Genomic DNA, 22,022 nt, shown 5'->3' with positions numbered 1-22,022 from the left:
CTGTGGGTCTAACCACAAGAAGTTCTGGAAAACAGTTAAAGACCTGGAGAATAAACCTTCTTCCTCACATCTGCCCATGTCCCTTAAAGTAGATGTGGTTGTTACTAACAAGAAGCACATGGCTGAGATTTTTAATCACCACTTCATTAAGTCAGGATTCCTATTTGACTCAGCCATGCCTCCTTGCCCATCCAACATTTCCTCATCTCACACCCCTTCTAATGCGACTTGGCCAAATGCTCATCCCTCTTTTTCCCCTGCCCCGCTACAAAGTTTCTCCCTGTAGGCGGTGACGGAGTCCGAGGTGCTAAAGGAGCTCCTTAAACTTCACCCCAAAAAAACATCTGGGTCAGATGGTTTAGACCCTTTCTTCTTTAAGGTTGCTGCCCCTATAATCACCAAGCCCGTCTCTGATCTTTTTAACCTGTCTCTCCTCTTTGGGGAGGTTCCCATTGCTTGGAAGGCAGCAACGGTACGTCCTTTATTTAAAGGGGGAAGATCAAGCTGATCCTAACTGTTATAGGCCTACTTCTATGTTGCCTTGTTTATCAAAAGTGTTGGAAAAACGTTTCAATAATCAACTGACTGGTTTTCTTGATGTCTATAGTATTCTCTCTGGTATGCAATCTGGTTTCTGCTCAGGTTATGGATGTATCACTGCAACCTTAAAGCTCCTCAATGATGTCACCATTGCCCTTGATTCTAAGCAATGTTGTGCTGCTATTTATATTGACTTGGCCAAAGCTTTTGATATGGTAGACCATTCCATTCTTGTGGGCCGGCTAAGGAGTATTGGTGTCTCTGAGGGGTCTTTGACCTGGTTTGCTAACTACCTCTCTCAGAGAGTGCAGTGTATAAAGTCAGAACATCTGCTGTCTCAGCCATTGCCTGTCACCAAGGGTGTACCCCAAGGCTCGATCCTAGGCCCCACGCTCTCCTCAATTTACATCAACAACATAGCTCAGGCATTAGGAAGCTCTCTCATCCATTTATATGCAGATGATAGTCTTATACTCAGCTGGCCCCTCCCTGTTTTTTTTGTTAAACGCTCTACAACAAAGCTTTCTTGGTGTCCAACAAGCTTTCTCTGCCCTTAACCTTCTTCTGAACACCTCCAAAACAAAGGTCATGTGGTTTGGTAAGAAGAATGCCTCTCTCCCTACAGGTGTTACTACTACCTCTGAGGGTTTAGAGCTTGGGAGTATGGCTAGATGGTACACTGTCCTTCTCTCAGCACATATCAAAGCTGCAGGCTAAAGTTAAATCTAGACTTGGTTTCTTCTATTGTAATCACTCCTCTTTCACCCCAGCTGCCAAACTAACCCTGATTCAGATGACCATCCTACCCATGCTAGATTACGGAGACATCATTTATAGATCGGCAGGTAAGGGTGCTCTCGAGCGGCTAGATGTTCTTTATCATTCGGCCATAAGATTTGCCACCAATGCTCCTTATAGGACACATCACTGCACTCTATACTCCTCTGTAAACTGGTCGTCTCTGTTTACTCATCGCAAGACCCACTGGTTGATGCTTACTCCCCCTTATCTGAGATATCTACTGCAGCCCTCATCCTCCACATACAACACCCATTCTAACAGTCACATTCTGTTAAAGGTCCCCAAAACACACACATCCCTGGGTCGCTCGTCTTTTCAGTTCGCTGCAACTAGCGACTGGAACGAGCTGCAACAATGAGAGCTGACACACCAGGTAGACACCACATGTACCACAATACTATAAACTGTGCATTCATAAAGTATTCACACCCCTTGACCTTTTCCACATTTACTTGTGTTACAGCCTGAAATAAAAATGGATTAAATTGAGATGTTTTGTCACTTGCCTACACACAATACCCCATAATATCAAAGTGGAATTACATTTTTCGAAATTCTAACAAATTAATAAAAAAATGAAAAGCTGACATGTCTTGAGTGAATAAGTACTCAACCCGTTTGTTATGGCAAGCCTAAATAAGTTCAGGAGTAAAAATGTGCTTTACAAGTCACATAAATTGCATGGACTCACTCTGTGGGCAATAATAGTGTTTAACATGTTTTTTTCATGACTACCTCATCTCTGTACCCCACACATACAATTATCTGTAAGGTCCCTCAGTCGAGCAGTGAATTTCAAACACAGATTCAACCACAAAGACCAGGGAGGTTTTCTAATGCCTCGCAAAGGGCGGCACATATTGGTAGATTGGTAAAAAAAGTAGATTGGTTATTAATTACACTTTGGATGGTGTATCAATACACCCAGTCACTACAAAGACACAGGCGTCCTTCCTAACTCAGTTGTTGTAGGGGAAGGAATAGGTATGCTTGTATTCGGTATGCTTGTATTCGTTAAGGACTGGGGAGTTTTTCCGGATAAAAAATAAATGGAATGGAGCTAAGCACAGGCAAAATCCTAGAGGAAAACATGGTTCAGTCTGCTTTCCACCAGACACTGGGAGATTAATTCACCTTTAAGCAAGACAATAACCTAAAACACAGGGACAAATCTACACTGGAGTTCCTTACCAAGAAGACAGTGAATGTTCCTGAGTGGCCGAGTTACAGTTTTGACTTAAATCTACTTTAATAAAATCTATGGCAAGACCTGAAAATGGTTGTTTAGCAATGACCAACAACCAATTGGACAGAGCTTGACGAATTTTGAAAATAATAATTGGCAAATGTCATAAAATCCAGGTGTGCAAAGCTGTTAGAGATTTACCCAGAAAGACTCACAGCTGTTAATTGCTGCCAAAGGTGCTTCTACAAAGTATTGACTTAGGGGTGTGAATACTTACAGTATATACATGAGATATTTCTGTATTTCATTTTCAATAAATTTGTCAATCTCAACAACAAAAAATGTACTTCGGCATTATTTGGTATGGGTAGATGGGTTCTAAAAAAATATGTAATACATTTCTGAATTTAGGCTGTGACACAAAATGTGGAATAAGTCAAGTGGTATCGAATACTTTCTGAAGGCACTGTATGACAAGGTCTTTACGATATGCCCTTGTAGAGTAAACTCAGTGAACCATATCACCCCTATAGGTCACTGTGCAAAATATGGAAGCTATACATCAATGGGCTTTACAACTGGCAAAGTACTAGGCCTCTGACTTGTTCAGGTGAAATAATCATTTCATTATCTATATTCTAAAGCTGTAGATATACAGATTTGTAGTAGTTTCATAACCATCTCTCCTCTAGAGCAATGAAGTGGGCAACAGCATACGCATGGAGAAGGAAAGACTGGTCAGAAGTCTACATTTCCTGAAGGGGGAGAATGTGAAAATAGACGCCATTGTCACCGACAGACACCCTTCGATCCAGAAATACCTGCAAGAGGAACATTTCTATGACTCCTGGCATCCAGCAAAATGTGTGTACATGAAAGGAACTGTAATTCCAAAGTGAACATCATCAAGTAACAGCCTTCTAACAGGTGACATTAGGTAGGACACTATTCATTTCATGTTCAGGGATGATTAGGTCAGGGCATCGAAAGAACAAAGAGCATTCATATTCTTTAAACTGAAGCAGCAGCACCCCCAGTGAGGTAGCCCTCTTGTCTATCCCCGTCTGTCCCCCGATGTAGTGGCAACTGCAGCCTGTTGAGTTGCTATTGAGCTTTAAGTGGCACTTCAGTCTTCCCTTCACCTCATTTAACACCTGATTTACTTAACATCTCAATAGGTGGTCCAAGTCATTACATAACGCAAGTGAGGGGGGTGGCCCTCCTCTTTTGTTCTCTGTTGCTCCTCTTTGTCCCTCAAGCAAGGGGGAGGGAAGTTGACATAGATTCCCATCACACTAACTTGAATGTCCAACTCCTTGAAGTTTGCAGTTGTGTCAAAAAAAATTATATATATGTTGAAAAGCGATATCCCAAGTACAAACAGTAAAGTACATACACACCAAGTACAAACATATATATATATATATTTATTTATTTATTTATTTATTTATTTATATATTTTGCCCTAAAAAATGTTTTACCCTTTAGTGTGTATGTACTTTACTGTTTGTACTTGGGATATCGCTTTTCAACAGTCAAAGTAAAAAAAATCATTGGAGAATGTCTTTCAGTTTGCATAATGACAGCTTCCCAGAGAGTAAGATAAGGACACCATGTCAACCGGTGACTCGTGTTGGCAAACAGAGGTACAACCAATCACGGTCAGTCAAGACAGGTGAACCGTAAACTCTCAAATTTATTAAATCAAATCACATTTTATTGGTCATATACACATATTTAGCAGATGTTATTGCGGGTGTAGCAAAATGCTTGTGTTCCTAACTCTTAACAGTGTGGTAATATGTAACAATACACACACATCTAAAAGTAAAAGAATGGAATTAAGAAATATATAAATATTAGGATGAGCAATGTCAGAGTCCGGAGTGAGTGTATATATATATATATATATATATATATATATATATATATATATATATATATATATATATATATGGTGGGATGTATAGACATTATGGACAGTATGTGAATAGAATATGTAGTTTTTACTATACGTATCTGTAGAATACGTAGGATAGAATAGTATACATTCAGCAATCGTGGAATAGGATGGTATTGACTAGAATACTGTATATACATATGAAATGAGTAAAACAGTAAGTTAACATTATTGCAGTTACCAGTGTTCCATTATTAAAATGACCAGATTAGGACGGTTCAACAATGACGGTCGGTCCACCTCTGGTGGAGTCATTTTTCACTGGATTGTTATTAAGAGATTGTGTTCCAGCCAAAGTGTGCGTCAGAGGGCTGCTGCAGTTTAAAAATAAAATGACTGAAAGTCCCCATCCCTCTGGGCTCAGTGCCAGCAGGTAAAAAGTGGGCTACAGTGAAATAGCTCACTGTGAGGTCTGAATTTAACGCCTCATTAAATACCACAATAAAGGGACTGCAACATCGCTCAGCAGCCCCAGACACACAGGGGGAATTATTCATTGTAGCAGTCAAATTCAAAAATGGGGTTTGGAGCATAGACACAATAGACGGCATAGGCGGCTATCCAAATAGCTTTTCTACTGACTCAAGTTTTTTTCCTTCGGTGAGACTTTGAGTTTGCATGCATTGTGACCTCTAGCCAGCATGGGCCTCACGTCGCTTTACGTTGAAGTGTGGTGAAAATAGGCAGTAAATCTATTTGAGCCGGCTCTTCTGGCAAGTGTGGAGGTAAAAATAAAAGTAAATCGGAATAGATCTATGTATACTCCTCTGTTTGGCCAGCTGCTAGCTTAGGAAATGACTGGCAATTCCCGTCTAATATTTAAACTCCAAACGGGATATGATTGCCCAAGGGCTGGTTAGAGGCATATTTCACATCATTTATCTTTCCAAATAGGTCAGTAATATACAGTGGGCCCTTCTACTGAGTGTGTATTTGCCAGAGCTTGCCTGCAGTCACATGTGCTCTGAATTCTGATCATACAGTAAGACTTTATTAAAGATAAGCAGTTTATCGCAGGGATGGAAACGTACTCTGAGAGATAGCAGAGAGATTGTTCAAATTAATCTAGAGGACTATCCGGTGTTAACAATGCACAAAATAATGACTAATGATAATTTCTCTTTTTACAAACAGATCAATTCAATGCTAAATTAAAGTAACCTACCACTGCGTAAGTCATCTGAAAATTGTCAATGGCTCCACACAAACTGAGAAAATACCCAGAAAGCACTTTATATCAGGAAAAGTGGATATCTGAGGGAGCAATGACTTCTTTAAAATTCTTTGAAATGGGGGAATGCAAATAAAAATGCATTTCGGTCTAGATTCAAATCGACTATAAAATCCCCTAATAATAATCTCTTACGTCAATCTTGACCACAGAAACCTGGAAGGGCACAAGCAGCTAATTTGCATTTTAAATTGAGGGGAAATTAAATGAGAGGCTATTTTCATCTTTACAAGGCATGACTGATACATTTCAAAGGCCAGAGAGAAGGCCTGGCCTCTCCAAGAATAATCATTGTTTAAGGAACTCCAGGAGAGATTACCAGGCTTCCAACAATCATGCGCTGGGAAATCTAGGAGGGAACAATCTGTCACATGGGCAGTCCCTTTCCTCTTAAAGTAGGAAGCCATGGCTAGGGAGAAGGAGAACGCTCTCCACTACCGCAACCCAATGGCTGCCTATGAGAGGGCGATTTCACATGGAACGGTGAATGCATACCACTGGGACTGGAGGGGGAATCCCATAGTTGTGACTAGATGGAGTACAGCTATGGCCGGAAGTGAATTTTCGTAACAGGTTAGGAGAGCATTTTAGCTAACCCTAACCTCATTTTCCTAACCTGCTACGAAAAAGACAGTTCCGGTCGTAGCTGTGTACCACCTAGTCAAAACCGAGTCCCACCCATGATAATTAAAAAATGAAACCAGGCCAAAGTTCACCCTGCCTAAGAGGGTGAACTTTGAGGGTGAATATTTATACTGGTAGTCTAATGAGAGCCAGGGTATGTATGAGGAAGCCCAGTCCTCTAGGATGGGCCAGGTCACAGGAAGAGAAGGTTTCTGTTGATGTTCCGCCCGGGAGCTCAGTGGAGGATTCATGTGGGGTTGAAGGTTGAAAGCAAAGGGCAATGCTCTTCCTGTCTGATTGACAGTCCATGTGCTGGGATCCCAGGCCTCACCGGGCCCCAGACAGGCCACAGTGCGTGGGAACAGAGAGAGGGCCGCAGGGTGAGGTGAGAGACAGGAGGAACAGTCACTCTGCACACAGCTCATATCATAGCCCATCCACAGGCCCTCTGGCACAGTATAAATAAACAGAATGTGATAGCTTTGTAAATAGCCCCCTCTTTCCAGCATCGCTTCTTAAATAGCCATCCTGTTTTCGTATGTGAATACGTGTGCATGTCTGTGTATGAGAGTGACAGAGAAAGTATGTTTGATGTGTATGTGTTAGTGCCTTGTGTGTGTGTATGTGAGTGAATACTATGTGTACAGTAAATGTGTATGTGAGTGCGTGTGCGCGTCAGTGGTGAAAACACTTCAACCCCTACCACTCTCATCACTCCCCATTCCTAGAATAGAAGGGGGTATCTCTTTACCTCCTCCCCAACGACGAGAGGTGAGAGGTCAGGGTTGGGCTGGTCTCTCCCTTGCCCAGCTCGGCTGACTCTAAATACTCGCCCGACTCACAGCAAAGCTACCTTCTTAAGAGGCTCCCTCTCAGGAGGCTCTGACCAGCCACTAAGGTATGAGTGTGGTCCTCCAACCACAACACTGAAACAGAAGCCCTCTGTTGCAGTAAGAGTGCCCCACAGAAGACCTTTCTTCCCAGCCACTGCAATTCCACCATCAGCAGCAGCAGAGGTAGAGAGAAAAAGAACGGACAGATGTGTTCTCTCTGACACTATAGCCTGCTGCTTGGGAGATAGAAACCAGCTGGTCATGTGCATACATTAGAAGCTCTGGGGTGGAGATGGGTGTGAGAGGAATGGGTGCAGATTTCCAAGAACACAGTATAGCAATTTAAGCCGGTCTTCTCTCATGGGCATAGCTAAAGTTTCAGTGACACAGGAGCCTCATCCACTCTCTGTTGCTCTTCTCATCTCTTTGACTTAATCCACGAGGCTGGCTCTATTCTGAACAGGAGGCTGTAGACATCAAAGGGCTTTAATAGTCAGACCAAACAAACACAGGTAGTACAAGGAGGGTTTACAAAACAGTGACAAAAGGAAGAGGATTATCACATGGACGGTGTGAGGTCAATGGGAGGTCAGTGCTTTGTTGTGACTGGAGCAGACACGACAAACACGAATAATATGTTTGGGGTTATTTGGGTAAGGGGGCTTTACAATTTGTAGCAAGGAACCATCCAATCAGAACCATCCAATGAGATTTAAAGGATTTCTACCATCTGATGGCATGCATGAAATGTTGTTACTCTGTCAAATAAATACAATGGTGTCTACTGCAGCTAAGCTTTAAATATGCAAGCAAGAAAGAGCTGAAAAGTCAGGGTAGACGAAGAGAGGGAAAGGGAGAAGTTATAAACATAAGATCTTATTCCAGTCTCAACAAAATATCTGGCAAGACTGGGTGTGCTGGCAACGGCTGTGTAATTAAATAGAAGAAAAAAAAACGATTTCTTTTCACTGTATCCAAGGAATGGTTACAAGAGCCTGGTAGTCTGAAATATCAGAGTGAAGATCTTGCTTATTTCTATATAAACAGATCATTGACAGGGGGTGAACCTGTGCAGTCTCGGCCTTCAGCACTCAAATTCTCTGGCCACACTCACACACTCCACCACCGGCCCCTGCTACCATTCCAAGTCCTCCCCACGAGAACCGGCACACTCCGCTCTACCGTAATGAACCCGGTGAACTTCAACAGAGCTCGCTCATAGTCTATCAGCACGACTGTGTCAGATGAGAGAGAGACAGAGCGAAGGAAAGAGAGAGGGCGAAGGAGAGAGCGAGAGGGCGAAGGAGAGAGAGACAGAGGAGGATATCCACATATGTCAGTGCTCTGTTGCGGTTAGTTGATTCTCTGATTCCTTGATTGACTCAATAACAAGACCCAGCACCTTGCACACTTGGAATCTGGAGCTCACCCCATTTGATTCATTTGGTTCCAGTGGGATTCTACTCAACTGCCGCTTGGACACAGTTTCCATTTTTCCATTCTTACAATGAAAAACCAGGGAGAGGAGAAATAGCCAACTTCCTGGGTGTAACTAGGAACATATTGGCACCACAAAGAAATTCCTGCGTTACACATACATTGTAAAAAAGGACCTGGAAACATCAACACACTCACAGCAAGTCTGTGGCTCACACTGCAAGAGAGCGAGAGGAAGGAGGAAGAGCGCGTCATCTGTCCAAACCTCTCCCTCTGAGTCAGTCACTCTCCCCACAGGTGCTGAGGTCATTCATTCCTCATCCACCCAGCCCCAACCCCAACCCCAACCCCAACCCCACCAACAGATCAATACAAGCTTTGCCTCTGAGTAACAGGGGGGGAATTTGTGTAAGGGTTAGTGTATGACCAGTAGGAAATGATTAATAATGGCAGATATGATTCAAAATGGGCAATGTTACTTAAAACTGATGTGGGCGGAAGACACATGGCTCTGCAGGGGTTTTCTCTGAAAGGGGGGGGGAAGACACACAGTGAGAAAGTCATTACTTGACCCACTCCAACATCGGGGCATGTCATTCTCACACAGAGTATCCAGCACTTGACATGTTTTCCGAGGCCTGTCAAAGGGTCCGGTAACTGAGAACCACAGGGGCAGGAGTTCACATAGAGCATAGCCTGGCCTACTCCATGGGCACACCATACAGTACCACTGAATAACAGTGTTGACCATAGAGGTCCCATTGGAGTAGCAGAGATATACATGTAGAGTCTAATTGCCATCACAGTTTACATTATGAATATCAGCGATATAATATCCTTAAACCTTCCTGCTCTACTGTAATGTGGGCATAAATAGGATACAGCCGGATGGGTGTCACGTTTACTTATTAAAACCAGCAGCTTTAGGAATAAAGGAGGCTATAGAGCCACCTGTGCTGCCCACCTTTGCTTCACTCTTCTCGTTAGTCTTTTTACTTCCCCTGAGTGAATGAAGTAAAAACGGCACGTAATTTCCCTCTGACTGCACGGAAGGTCTTGGCCCCTCAGGCATGACCAGTAGTGTTCCTCAAAGTTCTCCTGTCTGGAATGGACCAGGTTCTCTACTCCCGCAGCCGCTGGCAACACACAAGCATGCACGCCACGCATATATACACACACACACACACACACACAATTTTCTGAGCTCTAAATCTCGTCTTCTCCCTGTAAACCAACAACTCCAGTACTGCCAGAGCCCAGTCCAGACCTCTTCAACCCCATTTTGATAATAAATGATGGGGCAAGACGCTTCACAGCACAGCAGGTTCTTACACTTAGCCTAAATGACTGAACCAACAACCGCATGATACTACACACCCTAAGTGCCATTGATATATCTTGCAATCCGCCAACCAATGCGGACACGCCAGACACAAACAAAACAGTGGTACAAAGATCCTATACTAACCATAGCATAGGGGTTAAATAAACTAGAGTGATGCCAACAGGTTAATCCATTAAGTTACATCACTGTGGGGATCTGACCAATGAAATCCCATCAGTAAAGGAGCCCCATTCCACTGCCCAGACGACCCTCTCTTTGATGGGATCAGAAGGCATGTGTCATCTGTAGACAGGGTCAGAGGCTTCACTGAAACCAGCCATTGGTCCAGTCGTCCATTTATCACACAGGACACTCTCTCTCGGTTTAAATAAAAATACAGAGTATTATCTGAAATCTCTTGAAACTGCACCGCAATTTGACACATTTAGTAGAAATACATTTTTTAATAGTATAAAATTAAGCCTTTATTACTCTTTCCCTGCATAGCTAACTGATCTGATTATGAATGATTGACCTTGAGATTATTTTTTTCTTCGACATATCAGATGACATGTTCCTTCTCTCTAATGAATGATGGGGGAATAGCTCTCTGTGAGAAATAAGCCCCAGTGGAAATTGAGAGCAGCTTTTGAGCACACAGATCTGGGAGCAATTACACCGCCTGAGAAACGCATAAAACCTCAGACGTTTTACAGCGAACGCACGTAGAACACAGCACATAAAATGGATTCATTAACATTTGAAATATCATTCATCAATATCAGAAGTAAACAACCCCTGCCAACATTTCTTGGACCCGATGTGAGGAAATTCTGGACATTTCTATCAACACATTGCCCCACATTCGAGTGAAAACAGAGATTTACTCAAAGTCTGCATTCACTCTGATTACTCTTGACAAGACGAGGGCCTTGCGCCACGTCCAATGTGATTGCACATTTTCCAACAGTCTACTGTAGTGACAGGCAAAACAAACCGACAGCAGCACCGTTTCAAATACAGTACATTAAAATGCTCTAAGTGATTCAACCCATCACACTAATGGATGGTGATAATCAAACTATATTTAGATGATAAACAACAATAACGCAATCAAACCAGTAGGAGGAAGTCCAGTCTTAAGAGCGCTGCGAAAACTCTCACAGAGAAGAAGTTGTTTTCACATGACCCCAATTGCTATGGAGAATGGGCTGAGGCCTCGCTGTCCTCTCTGACACCGTGTGGGGGCACCAGCAGAGTGCCTGTATGATTATTTACAGATGAGCCCTCCGACCAACTCAAGCTTTGTTTGACAGTATGCACCACTTCGACTCCACTACTAATAAACTGTGAGGAGCGTGAAACAAAAACAGATTGGAAGAGAGTGATGGCTTAACCAAACCATTTCAAGCATTCTCATATATACAATAAATGGACACCAGTGGGGGTTGTCAACCACATGCTGCAGCTGAAGAGAGAATACTCACTGCTGGGGCCGGACAAGGTGGGGGGACTGTTTGACGGTCAGGGTCATCTGAGCCATGTTGCTGACAGGGACTGGGGCATAACCCTGCTGGGGGATGGGCACCTGCTGGGGAATGGGCCTCCGGGGCACTATGCTACGGCCATTGGTGTGTCCATTGGTGTGGCCGTTCCCTGGCTGCGCTGGGATGGAGGAGGTGGGCTTGGTCTTCTGTTCACATGCCTTGCCATTGAAGCCTTGCTTGCAGACACAGAGCTGGGGCCTCAGACACATTCCCCCGTTCTGGCACTGGGGCAGGCAGTTGGCTGCAGCACAAAACATAGGGGGGAAAAGAGAAAGACAGAGAGAGTAAGACGGCAATGTGTACATTTTCACACGGGCGCACACTCCAGAAGCAGACATATCCTATGTTAAATGCCACCTCTATGACTTTGTCTCAGGGAGCACTTTGGTAGCTACACTGAGTGTACAAAACATTAGGAACACCTTCCTAATATTGACTTGCACCCCCTTTTGCCCTCAGAACAGTCTCAATCCGTCAGGGCATGGACCATACACAGTGTCGAAAGTGTTCCACAGGGATGCTGGCCCATGTTGACTCCAATGCTTCCCACAGTTGTGTCAAGTTGGCTGGATGTCCTTTGGGTGGTGGACCATTCTTGATACACACAGGAAACTGTTGAACGTGAAAAACTCAGCAGCGTTGCAGTTCTTTACACACTCAAACCGGTGCGCCTGGTACCTACTACCATACCCCACTCAAAGGCACTTCAATATTTTGTCTTGCCCATTCACCCTCTGAATGGCACACATACACAATCCATGTCTCAAGGCTTAACAATCCTTATCTAACCTGTCTCCTCCCCTTCATCTACACTGATAAAGTGACGTCAATAAGGGATCATAGCTTTCACCTGGTCAGTCTATGTCATGGAAAGAGCTAATGTTTTGTACACTCAGTGTATTTTCAGACATTTATTGAGGAAACTCAGAGGGATTCATTTAGGTGCCATAGAGTCATTACTCAAACCAGAAGTAATGTACAAATTAGGAAAAAAGTATCATGAATGAATGCATTACCAAACATGTTTTTCTTTCTTCCTGGTTAACAAATACAGTACTGAGCATTCACAATAAGCTTTCTGTACTGCATAAAAAAGGGACAGGAATAAAAAACAGACAGAATCTAAATGCCTAACAATCATAGTGAGAGAAAAGTGTTCCCATGCCTTTCTCTCTGTCATTATTAGCAGCCAATGTAAATACCAACTCCATGGTTCCCCACACAGTGAATATATCCCCACCCATCCCAAAGCTGAGAGTTTGGTGGTGCTTTACTCAAGCAGAGGCCCTGCAATCAATGACTGGAGTCCCTGGTGCAATGACATCATGTGCGGTGTGTTGGGGCATCAGAGAGAGGGACTGTGTGTGTGTGTGTGTGTGTGTGTGTGTGTGTGTGTGTGTGTGTTATGTATTTGGGGTTTTCTTTGAATTAGATACAGGATACCTGCAGGTCACCTGTAATTACATTGGTCTCTTCTCTCTAAAACGCAATGGACTGGGGCGGACATTTTTCAATTAGAAAGCATTTTTCAACCACACGCGCATGCGCATGCGCGCACACACACGCACGCACGCACGCACGCACGCACGCACGCACGCACGCACGCACGCACACACACGCTTTCAGCTGAGCCAAAATTCCAGTGGGCTACACGTGTGTGAAGTGTGAGAGGAAAAGGCTAAGTGAGTGGTCTCTCTCTCCCCAGCCCCACAGGGTCCCTGAGGGGGGTGTTCCTACACCACACTCCTCATTAGCTCCTTTTGATTTGTGAAAGTGATCAATGAGAGTGAGAGCAAACTGCAAGTCATGCACCACCCAAGGGCTTGAAAAAATAAATCCCTCTCTCTCGATGGGCATCTACAACTGGTTCACCACTGGCTCAACGCTTTCTCCACCCCACTGAGCTATTCAGACACGAGACCTAACAAACGCATGCTGTGCAACAAGCATCAGGGGGCGATTACATCACAGATTACATCGCTCCTGCTGAGTTACGTTTTGGTTTCTACATAGCCCACACTATAATTTTCCATTCTGGGGCGCCTTTTTTTGCTTTCTTTTCCGAGTAAGGTAAATTGTTTTCTTTTTTCGCCTATGCACCTTTGCGGGACCTGAGTAAGGCCGGACCTGAGTGATGCTGCCATCTGTTTGTGAATAGTTCCTCTCAGGCAGAGGTAGGGCTACACAGAACGCTGTTCTGTGACAAGGGCACGGTATAAGTGATGCCGATTTAAGTGTTAGCTGGGGAGGGGAAAATAAATAATTCAAAGTGACATTACACTTTGATGAAACTACAACTCGACTGACTCATAGGGAGCGTTGCTGGAGTCTGCAAAGGTCTGTCACGGAATACAAAAATGTATGTGTCTGTGTTTGGGGGTGGGGAATAGTCCCTCTCTCAGGAAATAATGTTCTAGTGCAGGTGTCAGGGGATGTACCATTAGCTGAATAACCAGCCATCCTACAGCCTGTCCACACCAATCCCAAAAGCCTCACTGATTCCCAAGGCAGCGGATGACCTAAGGTTTGTATTACTTGATTCTTTCCTCGCACACAGACAGTTAAATTGGGTCTGAAATAGTGTTGCAGTTGTGTGAATACTGTGTTGGACAAGAAAGAAAATATTACTTTTTGATGTCTTCTTCCTCACTCATGCTTCTACTCAATATAAACGGTGTCTGTCTGCCCACCTCCTGTACAATACGTAGGACAGAGACAGAGAGCCTACATTGCTGACTCAAGCAGTCTGGGCCTCAATGGCCATTTCTATCAATTATAGCTAATCATTGTTTATCGCTGGAGTTAACACAAGACTACATTTAATTCTGTTGCTGTCCATTGAATAAGCAGCAGCGTTGTAAACTTCCAGCCAAGTGTCTGACATTGAAGAGCCAAGTCCATTAAGACATTCCTAGTTGCCATGGTACTGTGCCCATACCTGGTCCTCACCCCCACTTAACTGCTACTCCAGATCCAGTGCGTCTGGATAGGCACTGTACAACGACAGCAGCCACAGACGCTCCCCTCAATCAGCAGACCAATCATAAATCACCAGGTGCTGGGTTGAGGTGAACACCGCTCTAGTTCCTCCATCTCTCTCGTCACACATTTCCATTGTCTAAGAATGGACTGATTTCCCTGATTTATTATGCTCTTCCCCCCCCCTCTTTTTAATTCCCTCCCTCTAGCTCTCTGGCTTGGCAAAAGAAACGTCCTAGTCGTGCTCGCCTGGTGTTGGCAGGAGGCTGCGATCGCAGAGAAATGTATGGTATGCATGCGTAGAGAGGAGACCCAGAGACTAAACACATACCTGACGGCCCTGAGTAACCAAAGAAATCCACAAAGGAAACGTCAAGTAATCAGGAAAATAAAGCCTGGATATGAGGTCTGCAAAGGGGAGTCCTGGTAACGCAACAGAGACAAAGACACAAAGTAGCAGTATTCAGATGGAGAGTATATTCCATCAAGTTGCTCTGAGAACATAAAATATCAGATATAATGGTGGGATTACCTGGATTACAAGAGCGTTTTAAATATTCAGTTTACAGTAAAGTCTTTAGCTTTTTCCTTGTTCATTTTCGAAAGAGTTTCTCTGCCTCTTCCAACTGGCCATAGTTCTATTTGTCCTATAGGTTGGACTAGCCCTGTGAGCACTACAGCATCTTTAAATTACCCTCAACTAAGGATGAGGAGCAAGAGCACAAAAATACCTTTGTGAGTCCATCCCATCCACATCACTACAATATCTGGCTGCATCATTTGCTTTCAACATCCTGTCCTGTCTTTTAGGGACATGCAAGGCAAAGCATGAGAGAGCTTAAAGGCCCAGATCAGTAAAAATGTTTTTAAAAATTGTACAACAACGGATTCAATTAGCACTGTAAAAGTGTGCATTTTCTGGTTTATTTCCTGATAGTTGCTGGTCGAAAATACAATCTGCACAGGAACTTCTAATCAACAGGTTGCATGGGCAGGAGTTTTGGATTTCGATGGTGACATCATCATGCGGTAAATTGGTTAATAGACCAATAACAAAAAGTGTTCCAAACCTCTCTGCCAATAACAGTTAGTTTTCAGTTTCCCCCTCCCCACTCAGACCACTCCCAGACAGTCCTAGCAAAATTATTGCTTGAGGAAAAAAATGTGTTGCTAAAAAGCTACTTTTGCCCATTTTTATGGAAATCTGTTAGTAGAGTACTCAATTGATATAAAAACAGCTGCATTGGGCCTTTAAATATATCAAATGGTTGAACCTGTCACATTCTCTTAACTTTGGGGGAGTTTCAAGTAGCCTCTTCTTGAGGGATCCTTCATGAAAAATAAAGACTGCTCTTCAGCTGTGCCGTGCAGCTACGCCGAAGCGAAATATTTTCATGTTCTGTTTTGTCTGGCCCGTTCTGCTTACTTTTGGGTTGCACTCAGTTAAGGGAGAAATGGGGTGGGCAGCTTTTCAAAGCGTTCGATTACCATGCGGCTCCACATTGTACATAGCGCCGCCAGGCTCCAGTGGGAGCGGAGGGATTGAGCCGGATGAAGATGCTGCTGCCTGAACCCCAAAGGGATCTGGAAGACCATCTAACGCGGGTCTCTCGCAGACCAAAAAAAAGTCTAACCATCTTTATCTTTCATTTCTACACCTGTCTTTTTATTCTCTTGAATTGCGGCAATATGGTTATGAGGGCATATTGTGTGCTGTTGCGGACAGCTGTAATATTAAAGAGGAACACTGCAGTTCTGCAGTTAGTGTAGGTAGAATAGGTACAGGAAATGACTGCTCCCGAGTGTTAATACACAGCTCAGAGTTGGTAAGAGCTGGCAACGCCAAGGTCGTGTATTGAATACCCACAGGGATCACATATGAATGCACTCACTGTACTGTCAGTCACTATGTATAAAAGTGAATGTTAAGTGGCATTTGTTATTATATCAAAGGCCTATTAATACTACAATCTATTTTCTGTTGCGGACAGTCTTGAATCTAGCAGAGTGCTATTCCGCTCTGCAATTCAATAATCACATGTCGTTAGACTACCTTCTCTGCGTCAGGAATAGACTGAATAAATCCTTGGGATGTTTGCTCATCATCTCTATTAGATTACAGTCCATTAAGAGGACAGAGAGGTGTTTGTAGCATCTGCATCACATTCTTGAAACTGTCTGGATGCCATTAAGACAAACAAATAAACAAACAATCTCATCTAAGGTGCAAAACATGTATCACATATTATCAACATTAGTGTCATGGTTACAGCCTGATGTCATGTAATAAAGAATTGCAATAACAGCTTCCTGATTAAACATGCTTGGTCCATTTGCTAGGTAGGCCAGGTTTTCAGCTCTCTGTGTCACTGTTTAAGAAACGTTTTAAAATTAGCTACACTCACTCTTAAATGCACATACATTCTTGAGTATGTACTGTGGGTGGCTTGGCATGGAAAATATCATGGATTAAATATCCTAGTGGTAATGTATGGTAAGATTTTTACAGCTTCTACTAGCTACCCGCAAAATTAAAAGCTGGGCTTGCCTTGGTGGGAGGTTGCTGGCGTGACTGACAAACTGAAAGAGCACTTTATGCAGCATGCTAGCAGGCCACGTGTAAGGCGTTGCCAGAAAAAACAAAATTAATATCTATTAAGGAACCCTTTTGTTAGCATTGTCGACGAGGGTAGTGGGGGGGGGCTGGGCTGGGGCATCCTGGAAATCAAACCCCATTAAACATTTAGGGGGTGGATTTACAACCTAGTCTACCTTCAGTGACAAGGTAGGTAGAGAAAAGAAAAGAGCTGATCCTGGAAAAACTAATTGAGCAAAAGCTATAGAGAGCGATCCATAAAAGATATGACTGACTATAGCCTAGGAGTGAGTTATTATAATATTGTTCCATGTAGGAAAAAACAAGCACAATGAAAATAAGGAAGAAAAGCCAAGCATATGCATTGGTCGGTTACACTAATTCATCAATCATAGTTGCATTATTCATCATATTTATTAGGGTTGTCTAAAGCAATTCATTGCTATAGATGAATGGAACCTCTCCTCACAGTGCTTCCCTGGTGCTCTACTACTGTAAATATTAATATCACGGCCAGTGAAAAATCATACAACTGAGCGGTGAACACCAGATGACCTGAGGATAAGCTGAGAAAATAAGAACATAAAGCCATTTTCCCAGAAAGAGCAACTGTACAGTAAAAGAAATCTAGTGGCACAAAGATCTTCGTAGATTTGTAAAAAAAACAGTCGTTGAAACTCCCTGTAACATTTCATCTGACTCCATCCTGTCCACCCCGATTCCAGCATCTAGCTACAGTCGGGCATACTGGACTCTGATCCTGACATCAAAAGGACCAATTAAAGCCATGGGTACTGTAGGAATGTCCACTATTGGTTCTCTTCCAGAAACCTTGCGCAGCGTTTCCCGTTCCCATGTAAACAGTAGCATTCCCCCACTGTGGATTGCATGCCTGCACCCACTCCCCCACCCAACCTCTGCTGCCTCAGACCATGCCAAGGAGACCATGCCAGTCTACTAAGTGGAGCGCAGTCTTAAGTGGGAGCAGACCAGAGTAGAGTAGTGCAGGCACGCTGGGCCTATAAAACATATGAATCAGGGGTCCTAGACTAAAACGTAAGCCCTGGTTTCCCCAGGAGGTCCACCAGACTCGGCGCGGAGAGACCGTCTGTCTCTTATATAACCAGCTGGCAAAGCCTCACGGTCGAATAGGAAAGAGATCCAGATGATGGGGCCGAGCCAAGAGGTATAAAACACTCCAAACCTTTTTCTCTTTCAGGCCGTGCGCCTACTCCTATGCAATAACAGTGTTCTCATGACTCTGCAACACGGGCCCTAACACACTGACAGTCCTGTCATTGTTCCCAGTTGGGCAGAGTCACTGTCAGCAATGCCAGTTATTTATAAAGAGTAGCATAGAAAGGTGCTGTTCTCCAATCTGTCACTGCTGATCATCTAAAGGCACCTTCAAAACATATATGCATGCATGTATGTATGTATGCTTGGGTGAGTTTCCAAGTAGAGTGGGGACGTAGGTATACTGGATGGATATATATATATATATATATATATATATATATATATATATATATATATATATATATATATATATATGGTATTCTGGCACAGATCTGCCTAATGAATACCGTGATTAAAGACAATTGTGTACATTTTCCAAAGGAAGAAGTTATGAGGTGCCATGTACAATATACAGTGAATCCAAGACTGTCATCAAGAATTTGGAAGAACATTTTGAACCACTGCAGCTTTTTGGCCCGCCTGCGGCAGCAGCTCGGCTGTGGTAGTGGATACTCACGCTTGGTGCACCGCTGCGATCCAGAGGCCTTACTCCATCCGTGACAGCACTGCCCTCCACAGACATTCACCCTGCAACAACACCCAGAGACAGAGATCGAGCATTGTCACACACACAAGACAAACTCATTTTGCCTAAAACTCACTTGCTGGTGGGCCTAGTGACCCACCTGTGCCGCCCAGCCTGAGATGAACCAGTAAAACTGGGCCGGATCTGGTTTTAGGGGTTTCCTTTTATTGGAGGTGAAGCTGGGAGTCCCTAGCCTGGTGCTGAGACTGTGGGAATGTCCCCACTAATCATACATCTGAGAGTGCTGCGACTTGGGGCCCTGCAAATTCTGGTCTTGCTCCTGAATACAACAGGATCTGGGCCATTTCGCTTGACTACTTTCCTTTGAGAATACTTTATTATTTTAGAACAGTACTTTAAAATTTGCTGTTTTTCTTTCTTTCTCCTTTGTGTGGATGTTAATACATTTCCTTATTCCGTATAAACTTGAAAGTGGTAAAAAAAACATTCAGAAGTGATACATTGAACTTGAAATGAATGAGGTTAAATGTCCCAAACAAGTAGCCTACAGCATTGCACGTGTTTTGATTTGTCAGAAATATCAAAAAGCTACCAGAAACAAATGCACTGTATCATTTAAGATGGTCTCGCAGACTATTTATTTAACAACCACTGTTAATTATTACAGTGAATACATTGGCCAGACAAAAAGCGAGTTCCTTTACCAGGTGCATGACTACAGTACAGTAGTAAGTTGACCCAACACAGGCAATACATTTGTATACCAGACCATCTTGATATCCAAGAGGATAAGTAGCCTATAGACAGACAGATGAACTCTTCTGTAACAGGAACTATTTTCAGACACCCACTGGTTAACTTACCCTGAAATTTTCATTTGGTGACTTTGGTGAACGTTGTGGCTGGTCTGCCGAATGACTTGCTGGTGCTGAGTAAACTGTGTATCCTGGCGAAGCGGGATCGCTTGGTTACCCATCCTACGGGTTCGGACCTGGCTACCGTAACTGGCAGTGAGCTCCACGTTGTAGGCATGGGGCTGTCCTGTGGCACTGGAGCGCGAAGAAATGGAACTCACATGTACCCTGTCCGTCCCGCTCGGACCTGGCTGCAACACGTAGTATCTCCTAAAGCCACTCTGATCCGTGGACACAAACGCTGGTGACATGAATAAACCTAGAGAAAACAAGAGGTCCCATCTGATCCAAGCCATATCCAGTCAGTATCCGCGTAAAGACAGAATACTTTCTGAAAACTTTAGAACAAATTCCTTGAAGGTCGGATGTTTCTTCTGCGAAGTCTGAATGTGGAAAATAAAAACTCCTCTGACTTTAACGCAAGTAAAACAGTTCTATATCCCTGAACATATTCGTCTATGCTTCGCCTTGCAACCCGAATTTAAAAACGATAACTAAAAACGTAGGCTGAACTTTAAAAAGTGAAAAATAAAATAGTAAATAATAAATGTAAAAACGTGATCATGGATCTAAAACAGAATGAAACACTCCTTTATCCCTGTGCAGGGTAGGGGGGAGCTGGACAGCAGATGTTACGGCTGCTATGGCTATGTCTGTGCAATATTTTACCCTGCAGATGAGATTGAAAACTCTTTAAAAAGTTTCACTGTGTAAAGGAGTTAGTGTCAGAAGTGAACAGCCAATCTCCAGCAGACATGACGTCAGGAGTGGGACGCTTATTGGAACACACTTGTGGGGCTGAACCCTAAAAAAAAAAAGAAGTTTGGAGTGCGTAGGGCTCCTAGCATAGACTGTAAAAGATTCCTAGTCCACAAAGATCTAAAGGAAATCCATTCCTCAAGACGCATGTACTTTCTTCTTGCTGTCGGCAAGAGCGCGCGCTCACCAAAGTGACAGCAGGGATAAACCTTGTTGTACAGCGAGTTAATGAGTGATAAGAGTATAGCAACATGCTTATAATGACCATTTATAAAATAACACACCCAATAAGCCAAGTGTAATGTGTACAACTAATTCATGTAGCAGTTCTTAATTCATATTTATAAATAACATGCATATGTATGTAGGCTATATGCAGTCATAGTCCTCCATCTTATTGTTACTTCAGCCCCATAAAGTCCTGCATAAATCATAAAGGAACTACCATGCGTCATAAACTATAGCCAAATATTTATAAAGCCATGTGTGCACCATTATTCATCCAACAACCCACATGAGTTACTTGTCAACAGTTGAGCTGGGGCCATTCCTGGTGGCTTCTAATCTCCCACGGTTATCCCTAGTTGCTGTCCTCTTACACAGCAGCGTTACCAGCAAACCCTGTGTAAATTCTTCAACATTTCCTCATTATTTCATTGAAGATTGCAGGGGATATTCCAGTACTGGAGTGAGTTCACTGAAGACACGCACTATGGAGCACACAGAATGGTTTTAAGGGCCTACACCCAGATGAAAATGAGCCCCACTGAGTCATTGTGTGCGCTTTGGAAAACATACACAGTACCACGAAGTCTTATGACGTTGGTTCTCTTGAGGGAGGGATATCTATCTATCTATCTATACTGTCTTAAAACCTCTATGTCCCCCATTGAGGAATGAAGTGGGTGGATACCACAGGAGGCTGCTGTGGGGAGGACGGCTCATAATAATGGCCGTAATGGAGCAAATGGAATGGCATCAAACATCAAATACCATTCAACTTATTCCGCTCCAGTCATTACCACGAGCCCGTCCTCCTCAATTAAGGTGCTACCAACCTCTTGTGGGGGATACTGGATACAGTGGTGTCATAAATAGATGAAAAAAAGAAAGCCCTCCAGAATATGAGGGAGCGGAAAGGAGGGGTTTGAGAAATGTTGCTCTGAATTTGACACGAGGTAATGGTAACCAGAACCCAGTGTCTGTGGAGCAGCATCCTTGGAGAAGGGGACAGATCTGTGGAGAAAGACAGGGTGAAGCACGTGTCATCACCAATGACGCAACATGAACTACACTACATATACACAAAAGTAAGTTGACACCCCTTTCAAATGAGTGGATTCGGCTATTTTCAGCTACACCCGTTTCTGACAGGTGCATAACAATGAGCAATCAGCCATACAAACTCCGTTTTGGGTTTCCATGGCCGAGCAGCCGCACACAAGCCTAAGATCACCATGCGCAATGCCAAGCTTTGGCTGGAGTGGTGTAAAGCTTGGCGCCAT

At 43.5% G+C, this 22,022-nt stretch overlaps 1 protein-coding gene across 5 annotated transcripts in view; it reads right to left on the bottom strand.

The window, feature by feature from the left end:
- The window catches only part of LOC106576950 (latent-transforming growth factor beta-binding protein 1), a 133,842-nt gene extending 113,394 nt beyond the window's left edge, over positions 1-20,448 (bottom strand). For 3 of the 5 annotated variants that reach the window (XM_014154513.2, XM_014154517.2, XM_014154516.2), the window contains exons 1-3: positions 19,708-20,448; positions 18,815-18,885; positions 11,424-11,724 (exon numbers count right to left, since the gene is read on the bottom strand). In XM_014154513.2, the coding sequence (XP_014009988.2) occupies positions 11,424-11,724; positions 18,815-18,885; positions 19,708-20,054 (719 nt within the window). In that variant the 5' untranslated portion in view covers positions 20,055-20,448. The remainder of the gene's footprint in view (positions 1-11,423; positions 11,725-18,814; positions 18,886-19,707) is intronic. The other 2 variants (XM_014154515.2, XM_014154518.2) reach the window with 1 other exon arrangement.
- Positions 20,449-22,022: the final 1,574 nt, after the last annotated feature.

Source organism: Salmo salar, chromosome ssa18, assembly GCF_905237065.1.
Source record: "Salmo salar chromosome ssa18, Ssal_v3.1, whole genome shotgun sequence".
Classification (NCBI taxonomy): domain Eukaryota; kingdom Metazoa; phylum Chordata; class Actinopteri; order Salmoniformes; family Salmonidae; genus Salmo; species Salmo salar.
Note: the sequence above shows the minus strand (reverse complement) of the source record. Positions and strands in the feature narration are given on the sequence as shown.